Source organism: Diadema antillarum, unplaced genomic scaffold (assembly GCF_040938485.1).
Source record: "Diadema antillarum isolate AM-2024a unplaced genomic scaffold, OU_Dant_1.0 scf00000079, whole genome shotgun sequence".
NCBI classification, from domain to species: domain Eukaryota; kingdom Metazoa; phylum Echinodermata; class Echinoidea; order Diadematoida; family Diadematidae; genus Diadema; species Diadema antillarum.
Genome location: NW_027270968.1, coordinates 464583 through 480330, shown reverse-complemented (window position 1 = coordinate 480330; position 15748 = coordinate 464583). Strand labels below are relative to the sequence as shown.

Here is a 15748-nt window from a genome sequence, read left to right as displayed (position 1 = left end):
CAAATAAACAAACAATCTGACAAAATTATAGCCAGCACAGAATGTGAAACATTGTAATGAGTGGTAAATGGTTTACAATTGATTCACACCCATGCGAGGTGTGATTGTGGGAGCATGCAAAGCTGCGCATCAATGTATCTTGTCTTTCAATTGATGTGTTTATACTGCATGAGACAAAAAAAGAGTACTGTAAAAGTGGAAATTTTTGCGGTGTTGAAATTTTCGCGCATTTCGCGCAACCAGAAACTAGCGTGAAAATAAAAGCACACGAATATTTTTGCTTGCCATATAATCCTGTGCGTGAAGTCTTGATTCCGCGGATTTAAAAACACGCGAAACTCTTCTCACCCGGCCTAGCGCAAAAAATTACTCGCGCGAAAATATCCACTTTTACAGTAATATGATAAACTGGCTGCTGCATGCTCACAGAAAGAATCTGGGGGAAAAAATCTGGGTAAAAATTTGAAATGTTGAAATAATGTAGATTCTATACAAGTGAAGGAAATACCACATTGTATCAGTCCCTTGGGCAGAAGCAGAAATAAGTCCCACACATTAACACACTAGACCACAGTAGTTACTAGTATTGTAATCAATCTATTTGGTTTCATAACACTGTAAACTTATGCCAGCCATAACTGGGGGGATTCCAAATTACCAAGTAAGAAGAAAAGATGATTCCTTGAGTTATGACATGAGCAGTACATGAAGTAACCATTGTTAGACATACTGAAACCCACCCCAGTATGGATGGAATACTGTAGAGTGCAGAACTTTTGGCATATTTTGCTTTACATCTGGCTAGCACAAATTCTAAAACCTGCAAAAATATCTTTACAATTTTCTCTGCACTTTTTGAACGGGTTGACAATTGCGCACTGCAAATTCAAGAATCCACGAATATGTCTTTGAGCAGCTCAGCGCGAAAAATAAATCTTGCAAAAATATGGACGTTAACAGTAGACAATAACATTAAAAAACAGCGGCCAAATTGAGCAGTCCACAGATTCCCCTCCCAGCATCTGTCTCAAACATGATTAATCTCTCCAACATATTGTGATGTCCAGACAGTGTACAACTTCACACCGTTTGTTTCTAATGGAGTACTCATTCAGTTTGACATTAACATTGCATCAATTCTCGTGAGAGATGTGACCGTATGGTGGTTACCAGACACTAAAATGTGGTTACCTCAAAGAGAAAGAGAGAGAGAGAGAAAAAAAATTGTGAGTTCGATGCACTGAAATTCCCATGAAGTTCAGAGAGGGTAAAATTCTATATCATGTAGGTTTGAGCTCTATCGTGAGATTTAAGTGTTTTCATCAGATAAGAATGCATCTTTTCTTTTTTTCTTTTTACATAACTGCAATGTAATTTTCAAAATGTTGGGAAACAGCTTGTGTCATTCCCGGTAGTGGCCTTATCTGTTTCCATGGCAACTTGATAAATATCTTAAAATTGTGCTATGAAAGATTTTTACCAGTTGTATCCCTCTTCACAAACATATTTTTAAGATCGCAGAGCTCTGCTGATCTATATTTTCAACAAACATGTCGCCGAAAAGGAACCAGTAGGAATTGAACCTGTTATCTACTGCTTTCTGGGCAGTGACACTACCACCAGGCTATCCCTGGTTGCCAGCAGTGGCATGATGAACTTGGAACAAATCCCTGAGCTCTGAAATTCTGACATTGTTGTTGAATAGTCCATAAAGCAGTGTAAGACAGTTTTTAATCTCACTGGTTCCTTTTTCCAACATGTTTGTTAAAAACATAGATTAGCAGTTGTGATCTTTACAAATACCTTTTTTTTTCACTTGGAAAGGGTATTTATATCTTTTTTAAATGAAAAATATGATTTTTCTGAAATATTTGACAGATCCTGTTTAATGTAGCATGTAGCATGCTTTGTGTGTACCATTTTCCCATTTTTGAACAAAAACACATGACCTTATGACCTTTTGCCCACAGAATTATTGTTGTTTTTTAATTGTGCATCAATATCTTTTGTTTGTTTATTTTTCTGAAGAGGTTGGCAGCTCTGTTATTGTCATCTCTCATTATATTTCCACTCTGTTTCTCATGTAGGTCCATTCTCTGGGACAGTAACATTGATTGGAAGGCTACAGCATCATGACTGAGTAATCCAGAGGGCGCTGTTTGGGAGAAAATCGCCGCCGGCGATGACATGTCATCGGTGCAGACCCAGCAGAAGCAGGCACAGCGGTACTCTGGCCCAACGGCCGCCATCATGAGGGTGTTGCTACGGAAACGCATCATCTGCAGCCTCCTCCTGCTGTGCTGCCTGGGTGTCTTGGCGTGTGAGTTTTGAAAGGAGGACCGTGTGTCTTCAGGCATTCACAGATCATGATCGTGTTTAAAGTTTTGCTGTGTAAGATGCAGGTAGCCTGTAAATGTTTATAGCTGCTCTGTGGTTTCATGGACATACTCTTGTATTCAATTCTCAAGTTTTCTATTTCAATTCTCAACCGAGCACCAAATATGATGACATCCATATGTACACACACACACACACATGCACACAATTTGTATATCAGTCTGACAGAATAAATGTGTTCTGTGGGAAATGGAGGAATCTACTGGAAAGGGTCCTCATATGAATAGATGTTAATTGTGGAAGTGGAATTTCTCATGTGTGTGTGTGTGTGTGACCACAGGTTTTGACTTAAATACCCTAAAGTCATCTTTATCTCATAGCATCCTGAGCAATAGAGATCTTTCACTTTACAATGTACTTTGAAAAGGATTCCGTAGTGTACCTTGGCAATATCAACTGCAGTGAAATTTGTTAATGTTTACGTGGAATAGAACCAAAGTTTCTGTTCAAATTCGTCTGAGAAGTATGTGCTGCCATCATATGTCCTGTCTCTAATAAATATGTCCACTAAAGATAAGTAACTAGTAATTTGTTGAAAATATCAGATTTATGCAGACTTAATTATTGCATTCACTCTGCCAATCTAAGCATGATTTCTATATGATTTTCTCTGTCAGTGATTGTTAAAGGTCATATACCTTATGCAAATGTTGCACAATTTTGCATGGTTGAATAATGTCTCCCAACATCATGTGTGAAATCTTTCGGGAATACACCTCAGACTTTTAAAAGAACAAAGATATTAAAAACTAACCACATGTCACTCGAGAATAATGGATCAATTTTTTGTTTTATTTATTTATTCATTTATTTTTATTTTTTTATTTATTTTATATTTTATTTTATTTATTTATTTATTATTATTATTTTTTTTTTTTGGGGGGGGGTCTGAATAAATTTCCTGGAAATCTATAGTATTGTTTCCCCCTCCATCATAAAGCATGATTTCTATATGATTTTCTCTGTCAGTGATTGTTAAAGGTCATATACCTTATGCAAATGTTGCACAATTTTGCATGGTTGAATAATGTCTCCCAACATCATGTGTGAAATCTTTCGGGAATACACCTCAGACTTTTAAAAGAACAAAGATATTAAAAACTAACCACATGTCACTCGAGAATAATGGATCAATTTTTTGTTTTATTTATTTATTTATTTATTTTTATTTTTTTATTTATTTTATATTTTATTTTATTTATTTATTTATTTATTTATTTTTTTTTTTTTTTGGGGGGGGGGGGGTCTGAATAAATTTCCTGGAAATCTATAGTATTGTTTCCCCCTCCATCATAAAGAAGTTTGCACTTGTATTATTCTGAGGAAATGTCTGAATTACTTACCTGTATAATATACTAGCTTACAAAAGGAATCTAATTTTCAGGGCTGCAGAAAGACACACAAACTTTAAGATGTGAACAGGTCCACAGAATTGTTTTTTGAATTACATTTCTCCTGCTAACCAGGGCTGACCTACGAGCAGGGCAGAGCCGACCGAGACTCCGCTGAGACCAGACAGCGCCTCCCGAACGTCCCCCCAGAGGTCAACCCAAGAGGGCAGCACCACTCGGGCGAGGTCGTCGTCAAGCAAGAGGAATCCTGGGAGCCCCAAGATGGCTTAAGGCAAAGGCAGGGCCCCCAGGCCGGTGGAGACCCTGTTGCCACAAGGAAGAAAGGTATACCATTATTACCAAGGAAGGAGGTTATGCTTTCATCGATGTTGGCTTGTTTGCTTGTCTGTGTGCAAAATAACTCAAAAAGTTGTCAATCAATCTGAATGAAACTTGCAAAAAAGTCAATAATGTCACAAGGAAGAGGTGATTAAATTTTGGTAGAAATCTGGGAATTTTTGTGGATTTTTGAAGGATATTGTAATCTTTTGGCATAAAGTGTCAATGAACTTGGGATTTTAAGCTTCGCGTACTGGAGGTTTACATATGCGCACTAAAGCACATGCTCTGCTCGGTCAAGGTACTGTGCAGCTGGAAGCTGATGACATACTGAGTAAATTAGAGACTTCTATAATGGGACATTGCATGCATGCATGGGTGGAAATAAGCTGTTGGCTTGGCGGCGGTATGTGCTCACGGAGTGCTTCTCTAGTTTCTTGTGGTATTTAAAAATATCTCTGTAGAGTACTGAAGTATGACATCATAGCCATTCATCTCCATAGAGACTGATTCTAGACAACCTCATGTTGTCAAACAAACAAACAAGCAAACAAACCCAAATATCTGTGAATGCAATGTTCGCTAACCATGCTAGTGTCTGGTTCCAACCCGTGGCCCAAACCCTCGTGCAAGGGTATTTTGAGTGGAACCAGCACTAAGCTCTGTCAAAAAGACTGTGACATCATCACTTTGGTCCTCTGTAGAGTAGCAGCAGTAAAAATAACTTACAAAGTGTCTGTTTGAGCATCCGCAAATATCATTTAGCTTTGTATGTGTGCATATGTTGTTTCTGATCTTTTCCTCAGTATTTTTTTTTTTTAATGTTGTAACGTTTCTCTTCACATTAAAAACCCAGGAAAGAAAACCTGTCATCGTCTTCACCAGATACTATTCCATTAAAATAAGATATATCTATTTATACAAGATTTTCAAAAAAAAAAGATGAATTGTTGCAAGTATTCAGCAAGCATAAGTCCTTGGCTTGAATATTCAAATTAGATGACAATGTCATTTACAACAACCACAACAACAACAACAAGATTTATGCAGGATGTATATTAAAGGTCCAGTTTACCTTTGGGAGCAGTGCTTTAAAAAATGTTCAAGATATGGCATAAGATGCATATGTATAGGTCTGTTGTATCACAAAACATCAGTAGGTATTTTTCTCAATAAACCATAACTGTAGACGGTTTAATCTGGAAGCATTCTTATCATAACTTTTAGTTCACAGTTTGTGTATTTAACAATACTTAACATCGATTGTATGGATTCAAATTCATACGGTGGTTGTGTCTATCCCTTACTCACATTTTAGAACTATTTTAAAGTACTAATGCTGGGCTTTTGTTTCGTCTGCTATTGGTAAATCATGGATGTTAACCCTTTTCCCCACAGCAGATTCCCAAGACCACAAAGAGCATGATCGCCAGGGCAATGGAGAAGGGAAGAAGAAGAAGAAGAAGCCGATTAAGAAGAAGAAAGGGGAGGAGAGACGGAGGAAGGTGGGGAAGGCCGGGGAGAAGCAGGGCGCGGGGGATCTGGGAATGACGCAGCAGGAGGCGGAGCGCTGGATCCAGGAGAAGATCAAGCAGGAGTACTGCAATCCACCAGACAAAAGGATATCTGGGGAGGAAGGTGAATGGGGTATACCAAAACATGACAGGCTAGAGCTTAGTTTCACAAAATCACAGAAGGTGTATGCAGAACCCGGTGGGCTGCAGTGGTGGTGGTGGTGGTCCATGTGCCATAGCAAAGTAGACAGAAAAAAAAAACAACAACACAAATATGAAATCACCAAGTGAGGCAGGTATCACTCCATAAAATGTTGTGCCAAAGATCTAGTAGAAGCCTGAATGACAATTCATTTAGTAGAAAAATCTTGAAAAATGCAGAAGTGTAACACTATCAAATGAAGGAAGTACAAGGAGCTCTAAATACAGGCTGCCACAAAAGTGCTTGGCAAGATATTGAAGGTAGTGTAAAGAGAACCCTATTGCGATGGTTTTTTTTTCTTTTTACTCCACTTGGAAACTCAAGGAGAAAGCCAATAGGCCTCCCCTGTCAGTGCCAAACTAGATTGGGTCCATGAACATATTACTGTGGACAACCGATTTTTCAGGGGTGAACACCAGTGAATGTGAGCATGCACACAATATAGAATGCTAAAAGTACTGCCCTTGCCAGTTTTGGTGGATTTTAACCCATTGAGGATGAGCAGATTTTGCTATAACACTTACTTCCCATGGACATCTACTGATGTGTAATGATACCCAAGTCTACATTATTACTACCCTTTTCCATTCCACTATGATGACCATTATCTACCTTCCTACCTCTGGCCAGTCATTGACCTCAATCCATTGAATCCCCCCCCCCCCCCCCCCCAGCTAGTCACTGACCTCTATCATCCCTCGAGTAAACCACTAGAACGTTAGAATGATCTCATTGTTCCCCAACTGTATCAGACAACATCCAGCCCCCACTTCCAATCTTTAAGTAGGCCCTAGTACGATCAAACCACTATTTATCACAAGGTTGAGACAACATCCTGTCTCAACCTATCGATGAACCCCCCCCCCCCATCCATTACATGGAATTGATGTTTAGTATGACCCCCTACAATTAATCTTTCTTTTGTTTCTGTAACAGCGGAAGTTTTACCCAATTGAAAATATATCTTTTGCATCAAAACTCCACCCCATTCACTGCTTCATGCACGATGACCTGTTCAATGTATCTTTTGATTGTAAGAATCAGAAAACTCATGATTAGACTTTTTCCTTCTAATTGCTTGGAGATCAGTAAGTCTGTGATATTGAATCGGGGGGGGGGGGGGGGGGTGGCGTTTCATAAAGCTGTTCTTAAAGTTACAAAAGACTTAAGAATGACCAGTTATCAGTTCTTGTGCTGAATTATTGACATTCTGATAAGTATAGCACATCAGAACTGATCACCAGTCGTTCTTAAAATCCTTTGTGACTTTAAGAATAGTTTTATGAAACACCCCCCAGGTTTCAAACAAGCATTATCAGGCTTTTGATGCGAACCCTACTTGAGTGTATAGCTGTTTATCAAATGAATAGTGTTGGTCAGTCAAGTTTATCTTAATGATTTGCCCTGTCAAAATAGCGATATTGTGATTTTGACCATAGCTAAAAAAAAAAAGATCTCACCAAACTGGTAGAAACATCCCTCAAAATGTAAAAAACCAAAGGAAATGAGTAGTTGAAAGCTTACTTGTGCTAATGTGTGGGAACTATTCATGATAATATGTAGCATTTCATATGTTTCTCTTGCAGGAAAATTTAGACCAGGCTATGAATTGAAAGCAGTGTATGTTGTGGCTCGACATGGAGATCGCACACCCATGACCGAATTTGTAAACATTCCAAACAGCACGTGGCACCCCCAGTGGAACTGCGACCTCCGCGAGATGAGCAACACGATGTGGAAGTCGACGATGCTGCGGGACTTTATCCAAGTGATGGAGGAGGAGCTGGAGTCGCGGCGAGGCAACATGGCGGGCATGTCGCCAAACTTTAGGACGCTCCCCATTGGGCGGAGCGGGAGATGCTCAAAGTCTCAGCTGACTCCTGTGGGCTGGCTGCAACACATGAGGCTGGGGAAGTTCTTGCGGGGTGCGTACGGACGAACGTTGGTATCCCAGGTGGAGCTTCTCACCAACGTCAGCACCTTTCGCAGTACGGTCAACTCCCGCACCCAGCAGAGCGCCCTCGCCTTCATGTTCGGCTTCCTCAAGACGATAGGGCTCCGCGACACAGCGAGAATCAAGTCCGTGCCCAATGTCAATTTCTGCCCCCTGGACATGTGCGCCTGTCCCGCCCTGGAGCGTCTGGTGAAAGCGAAAGAGGCGCAGCACTCCAAGATCATGCGGGGTAACGCAGGCTTCATGCGGGCCATGCAAAGCATCGCAGAGACGCTCTACGGGTCATCAAAGACCGCTCTTCTGCCGGGCATAAATGCCGTTGCAGAGATTCTTGCCACGCTGGTGTGCCACGAAAAGCCGTATCCATGCGGTTCAGGTGGCTGTGTCACTTCCATCCAGCATGCTGCCTATGCTAAGCACATTGACGAGGTGCTGGTAGCACAATCCCAAGTGGTGGACGGCATGTATGAGAAGCTGGGACGGATGTTCAGCGAACCGTTTCTCACAGAAATGACCAAAGCCATGTACAGGGTCAGCCGGGGTCAGAGCAAGCCACTCTTCGTCTTTAATTCAGGCCACGACATCACAATACGCCCCCTTATGGACGCCCTGGGGCTCGCTGGCCCCGGCTGGCCCAGCTACGCCGGCCGCGTCGTCTTCGAGATGTGGGAGCAGCCGTCCTTCAAGGAGCACGTGGTCAGGGTTCTGGCCTACGGTCATGACCAGACTGAGCGTGTGCGGTTCTGCCGGGACAAGCTGGACGAAGACGGCCTCTGTCCACTGGACGCTCTGCTGAAGTTTGTTGAGACGGAGAACATGGAGCACTTCTATGCCTCCTCCTTCCAGGAGGCGTGCAGGCAACATCCGTCCACCAAGTAGCCTGTCATCATAGTTTCCGTCTGCATCCCGGAACAGGCCATCAAAGAGGGGACAACTAGATTGCAGAAATGCGCATTCCTACATTCCTACCGGAGTTTGCTTGTTAAACTAGTGCACAAATTGGTGTATGGCACATCACAATGAACATCTCAGATTTGGTCTGTGCTGCACGAACATGATAATCTTCTGATACCTTGTCAAGAAAGAGAGAGTGGAGGAGGAAAAGTCGAACATTTGAAATCTCTTAGGATGTGCAATGGCAGTGTTTCACATCAGATGTTAATGTTGTGTGTGATTGTTATCTATTTCTGGCGACTCTGCTCATACAATCAACCAAGCTGTGTGTGCAGGTAACTGGGAAATTAGTATATGTGGCTCTGTTTGTGTGTGTGTGTGTGTGTGTGTGTGTGTGTGTGTGTGTGTGCGCGCGTTCATTTCTGTTTAAATGTCAAGTACAAGACTGCACATCACACACACACGCACACACATGTACGCATGCATCAACCAGTGAAAGCTTATTTGTGAGGACAGTTTTGTCTGCTTGTTGGAGACTAAAGTTATGTGCATCTAAACAGGGTCAGCACTTCGCTAGAGTATTTGATGTGGGGATGGGGGGGGGGGGGGTGATGTCCTGTGGGTTAGTAAAAAGTTGCAGCCCACATTTCAAACCATTGTAGAGCTACCAAGTCTCTGATTCACAAGGAGGCTCCCTTAAAACTTGGATGTCTCTTCATGCCTGGACTAGAGAACAAGCAAGCAAATATGGTCCTGCATGTAATGTTCATGACTTTCTGTCATTAATGTAATTCTTGCCAAAAAGCATACCTAAATATTGTGGAAATAACTTTGTACAAGGTGTGTCTTGACGTCCGGACATAAGCTTTTTAAAAGAGAACGCAGATTCGTAATTATATGGTGCTTTTTATTAAAAGCTTTTAGATATTTCTAAAACTCCAGCAACTGACAGCCATGTTTGTCTTGATAAACAACTCTGTGTAGTGTTGGAACAAAATGCTGTTTATCTTGTCACAAATTGGCTGATGAGTGAATCTCAAGGCTGACGGAGTACTATTCACTTGGTAGTTCATGTCTTGAACACATTAAGCATCCGCACAAATGAGCCGCTTTGTGCTTTTTTTGCTCGTGTAAATATTGAATCGATATCACAGGGTAAACTCATCTGTAGTGTGGAAAGGAGTTATTCGCCACATTTCATTCTCCTTCCAAAAATTTTGAGGTGCTCGAGGGCAAAGATTTCAGATGTACTGTAAATACAAACATGCTTCCTGCCAATTGTAAGATAGACATAGAGCATTGCACCTGCACAAACAGCTTTGTTTCCTGACCGTGAGTTAGTTTTCATGTGCTTTAATGAAATTCCAGTCCCATACATGGGTGTGATGGGATGTTTTTGCCAGTTCTCAACTGTACCTAAAACTACTGTAAAGTGGAAAATTTCATGCATTTTGCGCAAGAAACTAGCGCAAAAATAAAAGCATGCATTTTTTATGGTGCTTTTTATATGTAACACTATTTTATGATTTGATTTGGTGGAATATAAAATATGCAAAATTCATCTCACCTGGCTGTGCATGAAAAATTGTACCTGTCCAAAAATTTCTGCTTTTACAGTATTGAGAATAGTTTGAATTTACCCACATTAGTGGAGATGTATTCCTTATGTCTCTACAAATATTTATGGCATAATCTGAAATTCCAACAGGGTTTTCCTGTGAGCAATAATCTTATATGAACATCTCATATTCTGCTTTACAAGCTCGTATATTTCCTGGCTTGTCCACAAAATCATTGTAATCTGAAACAAAAGGCCCAAACCCTGCACTTCAGTTAATCTGCGATTTGTGGTGTTTTTGATTTTGTGTGCTTGTTTGTTAGTTTTTTCCTAGGTCGAAACAGCTCAAAATTTGATGCCATGATGACAGTATTTATGCCTACAATTCCAACTTGCTTTTGTTGTGTCCCCCCCCCCCTGTTTGTGTGTGTGTTTGTTTGTTTGTTTGTTCGTTTGTTTTTTTTTTGGGGGGGGGGGTTATCAGAGGGGGGAAGGAGTTCGATATAGAGTACTGTTACAATTTTGACATTTGTGTGTGTGTTCTGGTACTTTTATGGTTTAGTGAGGTCAGAAGTTTGTTTTGTTTGGTGCTATTTGTGCCTTCTTCCTCTCAATAGTACCATTTCTGTCAATTTGGAACAAACAGTTTTCACGGTGAAGGTAATTTCTTATTACAGTGTGCTGCACTTCAAATGATATGAAATTCATTGAAATCCAGAGAGACAAAAATGATCTCAAGAAAGGTGTACATGTGTAACATTGTGACGTAAGAAATCACTTGTTTGTATGTTTGTTTGTTTATTTGTTTTTTGTTGAATATCTTTTACAAACAGACAAGCAAGGATTATGAGGTAATAGCATTCGTGAATAATTCATGAAGTTAACACTGACACTAAATATAGGTAAGGGAACAATCTGTGTTACAATTTTGTATGTGGCCTAGTGGTTTAATGATGCAGTTTATTATTTAGAAATTCCTTGAATAACTTATTTTCTGTCCTTTTCCATGTTTTAATTTTTTTTTTCGGGGTGGGGATGGTGTTTCATATTAAGTGCAATCCAGTCAGCCTTTACTGCCATTCTTACACTAAGTTATTTAAATCAATTATTCTTGTACTGAATTGACACAAGAAACATTAGTTTGAAAAAATATGCAGTACCCATGGCTACGAGGGATCAGAAACATCACTGGCCATCAGGTGGAAGCTCGGTAGTCTAGTGGCTACCAGGGGCCATTGAACATTTGTCTAGGGTGGCAGGCCAGAGGTGGATCGGAGGGGGGAAGAGGTTCTTCTCATAATTCATTGCCTTCTTTTCAACTAAGCATAGAATGATTCATGTTCAGGAATGAATGAAGGGTGCCTGTAAATGATATTGCCAGCTGGGATTAAGTGTATTGTTTGTGAAATTTGCTTGAAAGAGTTTTTTTTTTTTGTCTTTTCTCTATCCATAATTGAATAGAAATATGATTGGGGTGTTATTTAATTGCAAATTTGCCATAATGACTATATCTGAAATAGGCATCGATGCATTAGTACTACTTGTGTTTCTTGCTTGTGCATGCCAGAAGATGAAGATTGATTGTTGTGTTAAGTCTGCTGCTTACATGTTTTTGTGTGGTGCTCTGCTTTTGTGATTTAGAATTAGAATTAGACCCCGTTCACATGAGTGAAATAATAGCATAGTCTGAGAAACAGAGAGAGATAAAGAGACCTATAAAAATATATATATGCTCCATCCATAGACTTTGCCATCTAAATCTCTGCATCTCTCTCAACTTTAGTTGATGGATCCAAGATTGGCTTGTTGCCATGGGAATGCTTGCCAACTTTTTGAGTTTGAAATCCATTTCAGAACCCTTTCATCTGCTACATTGCGAAAGAGCATTTGATCTCACAGCCAGGGGCCGCTCCATATAGCATTTTGCCCCGCTTTGCTGACTTGGAACCGAATTATATTTTCTGCTGGCCCAACACCCCTTACACAGTGCTGAGGAATATTCATGCAGAACGCTGCCTGATGTTGTTGTGTTTCACACCCTACTTTTATGTTAAGATGCCTATCCTATCCTAGGGCCTGTTTCACAAAGATTGAGCAAAAGTTGTAATCAATCTCAAATTGCGTTTCACAAACAGCTTTCCGATCGATCACAAGTAACGCTCGATCTACTGAAAGTTATGTTTGATTTTTCTTGAAATCAAGCATAAATGTCTGTATAAAACAGGACTTAGACTCAATATTGAACTTGCGCTTGGTTCAATGAGTTACGCTCAATAAATCAAGTGTAAGATCAATTGCAACTCTTTATGAAACAGGTCGTTAAGTCTGGTACTGTAGCAGTACATGTATAATGATTTTTACTTGGAAGATGTGAATTGGCTCTCTTTGTCTTCCTCAAAGAGTTAATTGGTCCCCTGCATGCTTTCAGACTGTAACATTTCTTGAACATACTGAATGGACTTTCAAGTATCCAAACTTTGTTTTGTATTGTCAACATGGATTAGCACTGTGCAATTCTTGTGCATAATTCCTGCCTATACATTTTGATGGAGTGCTGATTTTTATCGAATATTTTCAGCAAAATGACTGCCAACTGTCCCCCAAAGAGCTGTTAATACTGTATTTGCAGAATATATCACAGTGTGGACATTTTTACAAATTTCACGCGTGACTGAAGTAGCAGAAAAAAAAAACCAGTATGAGATGTTGTTGATAGATGTATGTATACATATCTGGGATATGTATATATTGAGAGCAGTTGAAAAATGGAGATATGAATCATAGAAATTCGTCCATGTTTCCATGGAGACTGAATTGATGAATCAAATCCCTCAGGATCATAAACTTTGATACACTTTTTACGCATTGTGCGGTGTAGCTGCTGTTTGTAGTGAAATGGTTAACATTGATGTGAAGAGATTTCACTGTGATTGCATTGTTAGGACCGACACATATGTGCGACTTGCTTGGCTTCCATTTACCGTAAAGTAAGAAATGTTTGGGGTGTACATGCTTGCCAATTCCAAATGCTCATTATTACTGCCTGTCATTGTAGACTGGGGGTGGTCCAGGGCTTTGTCTGTTATCAATTGTAAAACAGAAATTGAAATCTGCCAAAAAAAATCCAACAGTATAATTATCATTGCCAGGGATAGCTGAATATGAATACAGTATTGTATCGTGCGACACAAATGTTTGCATTAGTGGCCATCTTTCTACTTCAAATACTCTTATGGGTTTATTTTGACAAATTCTCGAATAAACTATAACTGTATTGAGAGAAATTTAGAACATACTCACGGTGCTAGCAAATGATAAAAAAGGCAGGTCTTCAACAAATGACCAAAGTCCTTTGTAAGGATCTTCAAGCTGTTTGTCCTTTGGTTGCATGCTTACCAGTATTTATTGCTTTCTTCAAAACACAGACCAAACCAAACCATCATACTGTAAAAGTGGATATTTTCGCGCGACTAAAATTTCGCCCTTGGCCGGGCAAGAAGTTTCACATGTTTTAATTCCGCAGAATCAAGACATCAACTACTGGAACAAACAGCAAGCAAAAATATTCGTGTGCTTGTACTTTTGCGCTAGTTTCTGGTAGTGCGAAATGCATGAAAATTTCAACACAGCGGAAATTTCCACTTTTGCAGTAATACACGTTTGGTGGATATGAATGAAATGGCTTGTGACATCCTGAATATACTGAAAATCAACATTCTCTATTGTGTATGACCACAAGTGTATGCATAGTGTACAGTAGTTGAGAAGTATCGCGTACAATGTGTCTGTATGTATTTATATGCTCATTTGTGAAATTCTGAAACCGCTCATCTTTGACGAATTTACTTGCCTTCACACAATGATGAAATGCTTTTGTATGATTCTAAATCATTTTGTTTTTCCTGCAATAAAGTGAATAGTAATGTGACAACTGTTCATTTGTCCAGTGATGAGTTTTCTGGTGTGTATGTAGGCCATATTGCGTCCAATCCAGCTCAGGTATTAGCCATACTAAGGCAAGTCTTGGAGGGCGGGGGTCTACCCCCCCCCCCCAAAAAAAAAAAACCAAACAAACAAACAAACAAACAAACAAACAAACAAACAAACAAACAAAACATAACAAAACTCAACAGAAAATGAGTGATGTAAACAGAACCTTGTTATAACAAGGACCTTAGAGCCATGACAATCATCTTGTACCAGGTTTCTCACTATATCAAGGGTACACACACACCAAAGAGACTTTTCTCCTCTCCACCACTAGAGGGCGAACTATATAATGGTGTCTGAGATTTCATGGGGGCTGCCATTACCCACTTAGTAATGGCGGACTTTGCGTACTGAAGTAACATTTTACAGCGCGTATTTGAACTTTTACGCGAGTATGCACTTCTAGATTTGGCTGCTCCTTGGTTGCTCGTTTGCTAGCGTTTTAGCACAAGGGGTGAGCCTACCGCCTCGTCATTCAGTGCTCCCCTTGCGCTCACAAAACAATAGTACAGTAATAATACAATAGTATGAAGAGTCCTCACTCTAGTACTTACTGGGGAAAAGCTCTTTGACACACACGCACACACCCACACACACACACGCACAAGAAATGTAAAGAGTTGGGGCCTGCAAAATTTGACCTTGTTATTGGAGGGTTTTGTTTCATTTGACCTCTGTGTTCATAAAGAGGTTCCAACGTACGTGCAACAAATGATATATGAGAAAACTGATATAACACAAGATTTGAATTGATGGTAGTGATTGGACATCTACAGATAGGATTTCATCAGGAAAACCATCCTGAGAAAGTTGCAGTGTCCAGCAACAACTGAAGAATATAAATTGATATTCCCAGAGTATTTTGTTAATTTCCCATTGCTTCTTACGAGTTGGAAAAAAGCCGTTGTAAAGAGCTGCTATCTATCGTGTTTTCATCTTGACATGTCTTCATCCAGTGCCCAGCATCATCTGAGAATGGGGTGTATTGAAAGATGCAAATTTGATTTGTAACAAGTTTGTTCCATTGTGGTACAGTGTGTTTCTATGCCTTATATCACACCTATGATTGGTAATGTCGGTGGATCAAATATGCAGGCTGTCTTCTTTGTAAAGAGAGCTGTAGAAGATTATTCATAAGTTTGTGTTACATCTAAAGTGTAGAAAACAACAACAGCAACAACAACAGCAACCCCCCAAAACCCATAGAAAATATAACACTGCACAGACATAGGATCTTGAATGGGAACTACTTGCTCCAAAGACAGTAGTATTTGACATACAGACAGCAAACTTAGGATTTGAATTGTAAAAGTTTTGAGTGGGAGTCTTGTATAATTAAGACTCTCATTGAGTGAATTCCTATGGTAGTTGGCTTCTGAGTGTGTATGAATGCGTATATGATAGTGTGTCTTTGTGATATCAAAGGGATTCCAGGAAACAAATGTTTTCTATTTTTCTCTGTCAGGTGTGCCATCGTGTCCACTTTCAAAGATCTCAAACCACACCACATTCTGTCAAATGATCACGCTCACAAGTCATTCAGTCATTCCTTCGACAAATCAAATACTT

General features: G+C 39.9%; 1 protein-coding gene across 1 annotated transcript; it reads left to right on the top strand.

Annotated features, from left to right (window-relative positions):
- Window positions 1–5614: 5614 nt before the first annotated feature.
- LOC139717655 (2-phosphoxylose phosphatase 1-like) lies at window positions 5615–8753 on the top strand. Its single transcript, XM_071629162.1, has 2 exons — window positions 5615–5705; window positions 7370–8753. The coding sequence occupies exons 1-2, from the start codon at window positions 5615–5617 to the stop codon at window positions 8614–8616; spliced, it is 1338 nt and encodes a 445-aa protein (XP_071485263.1). The 3' UTR covers window positions 8617–8753.
- Window positions 8754–15748: the final 6995 nt, after the last annotated feature.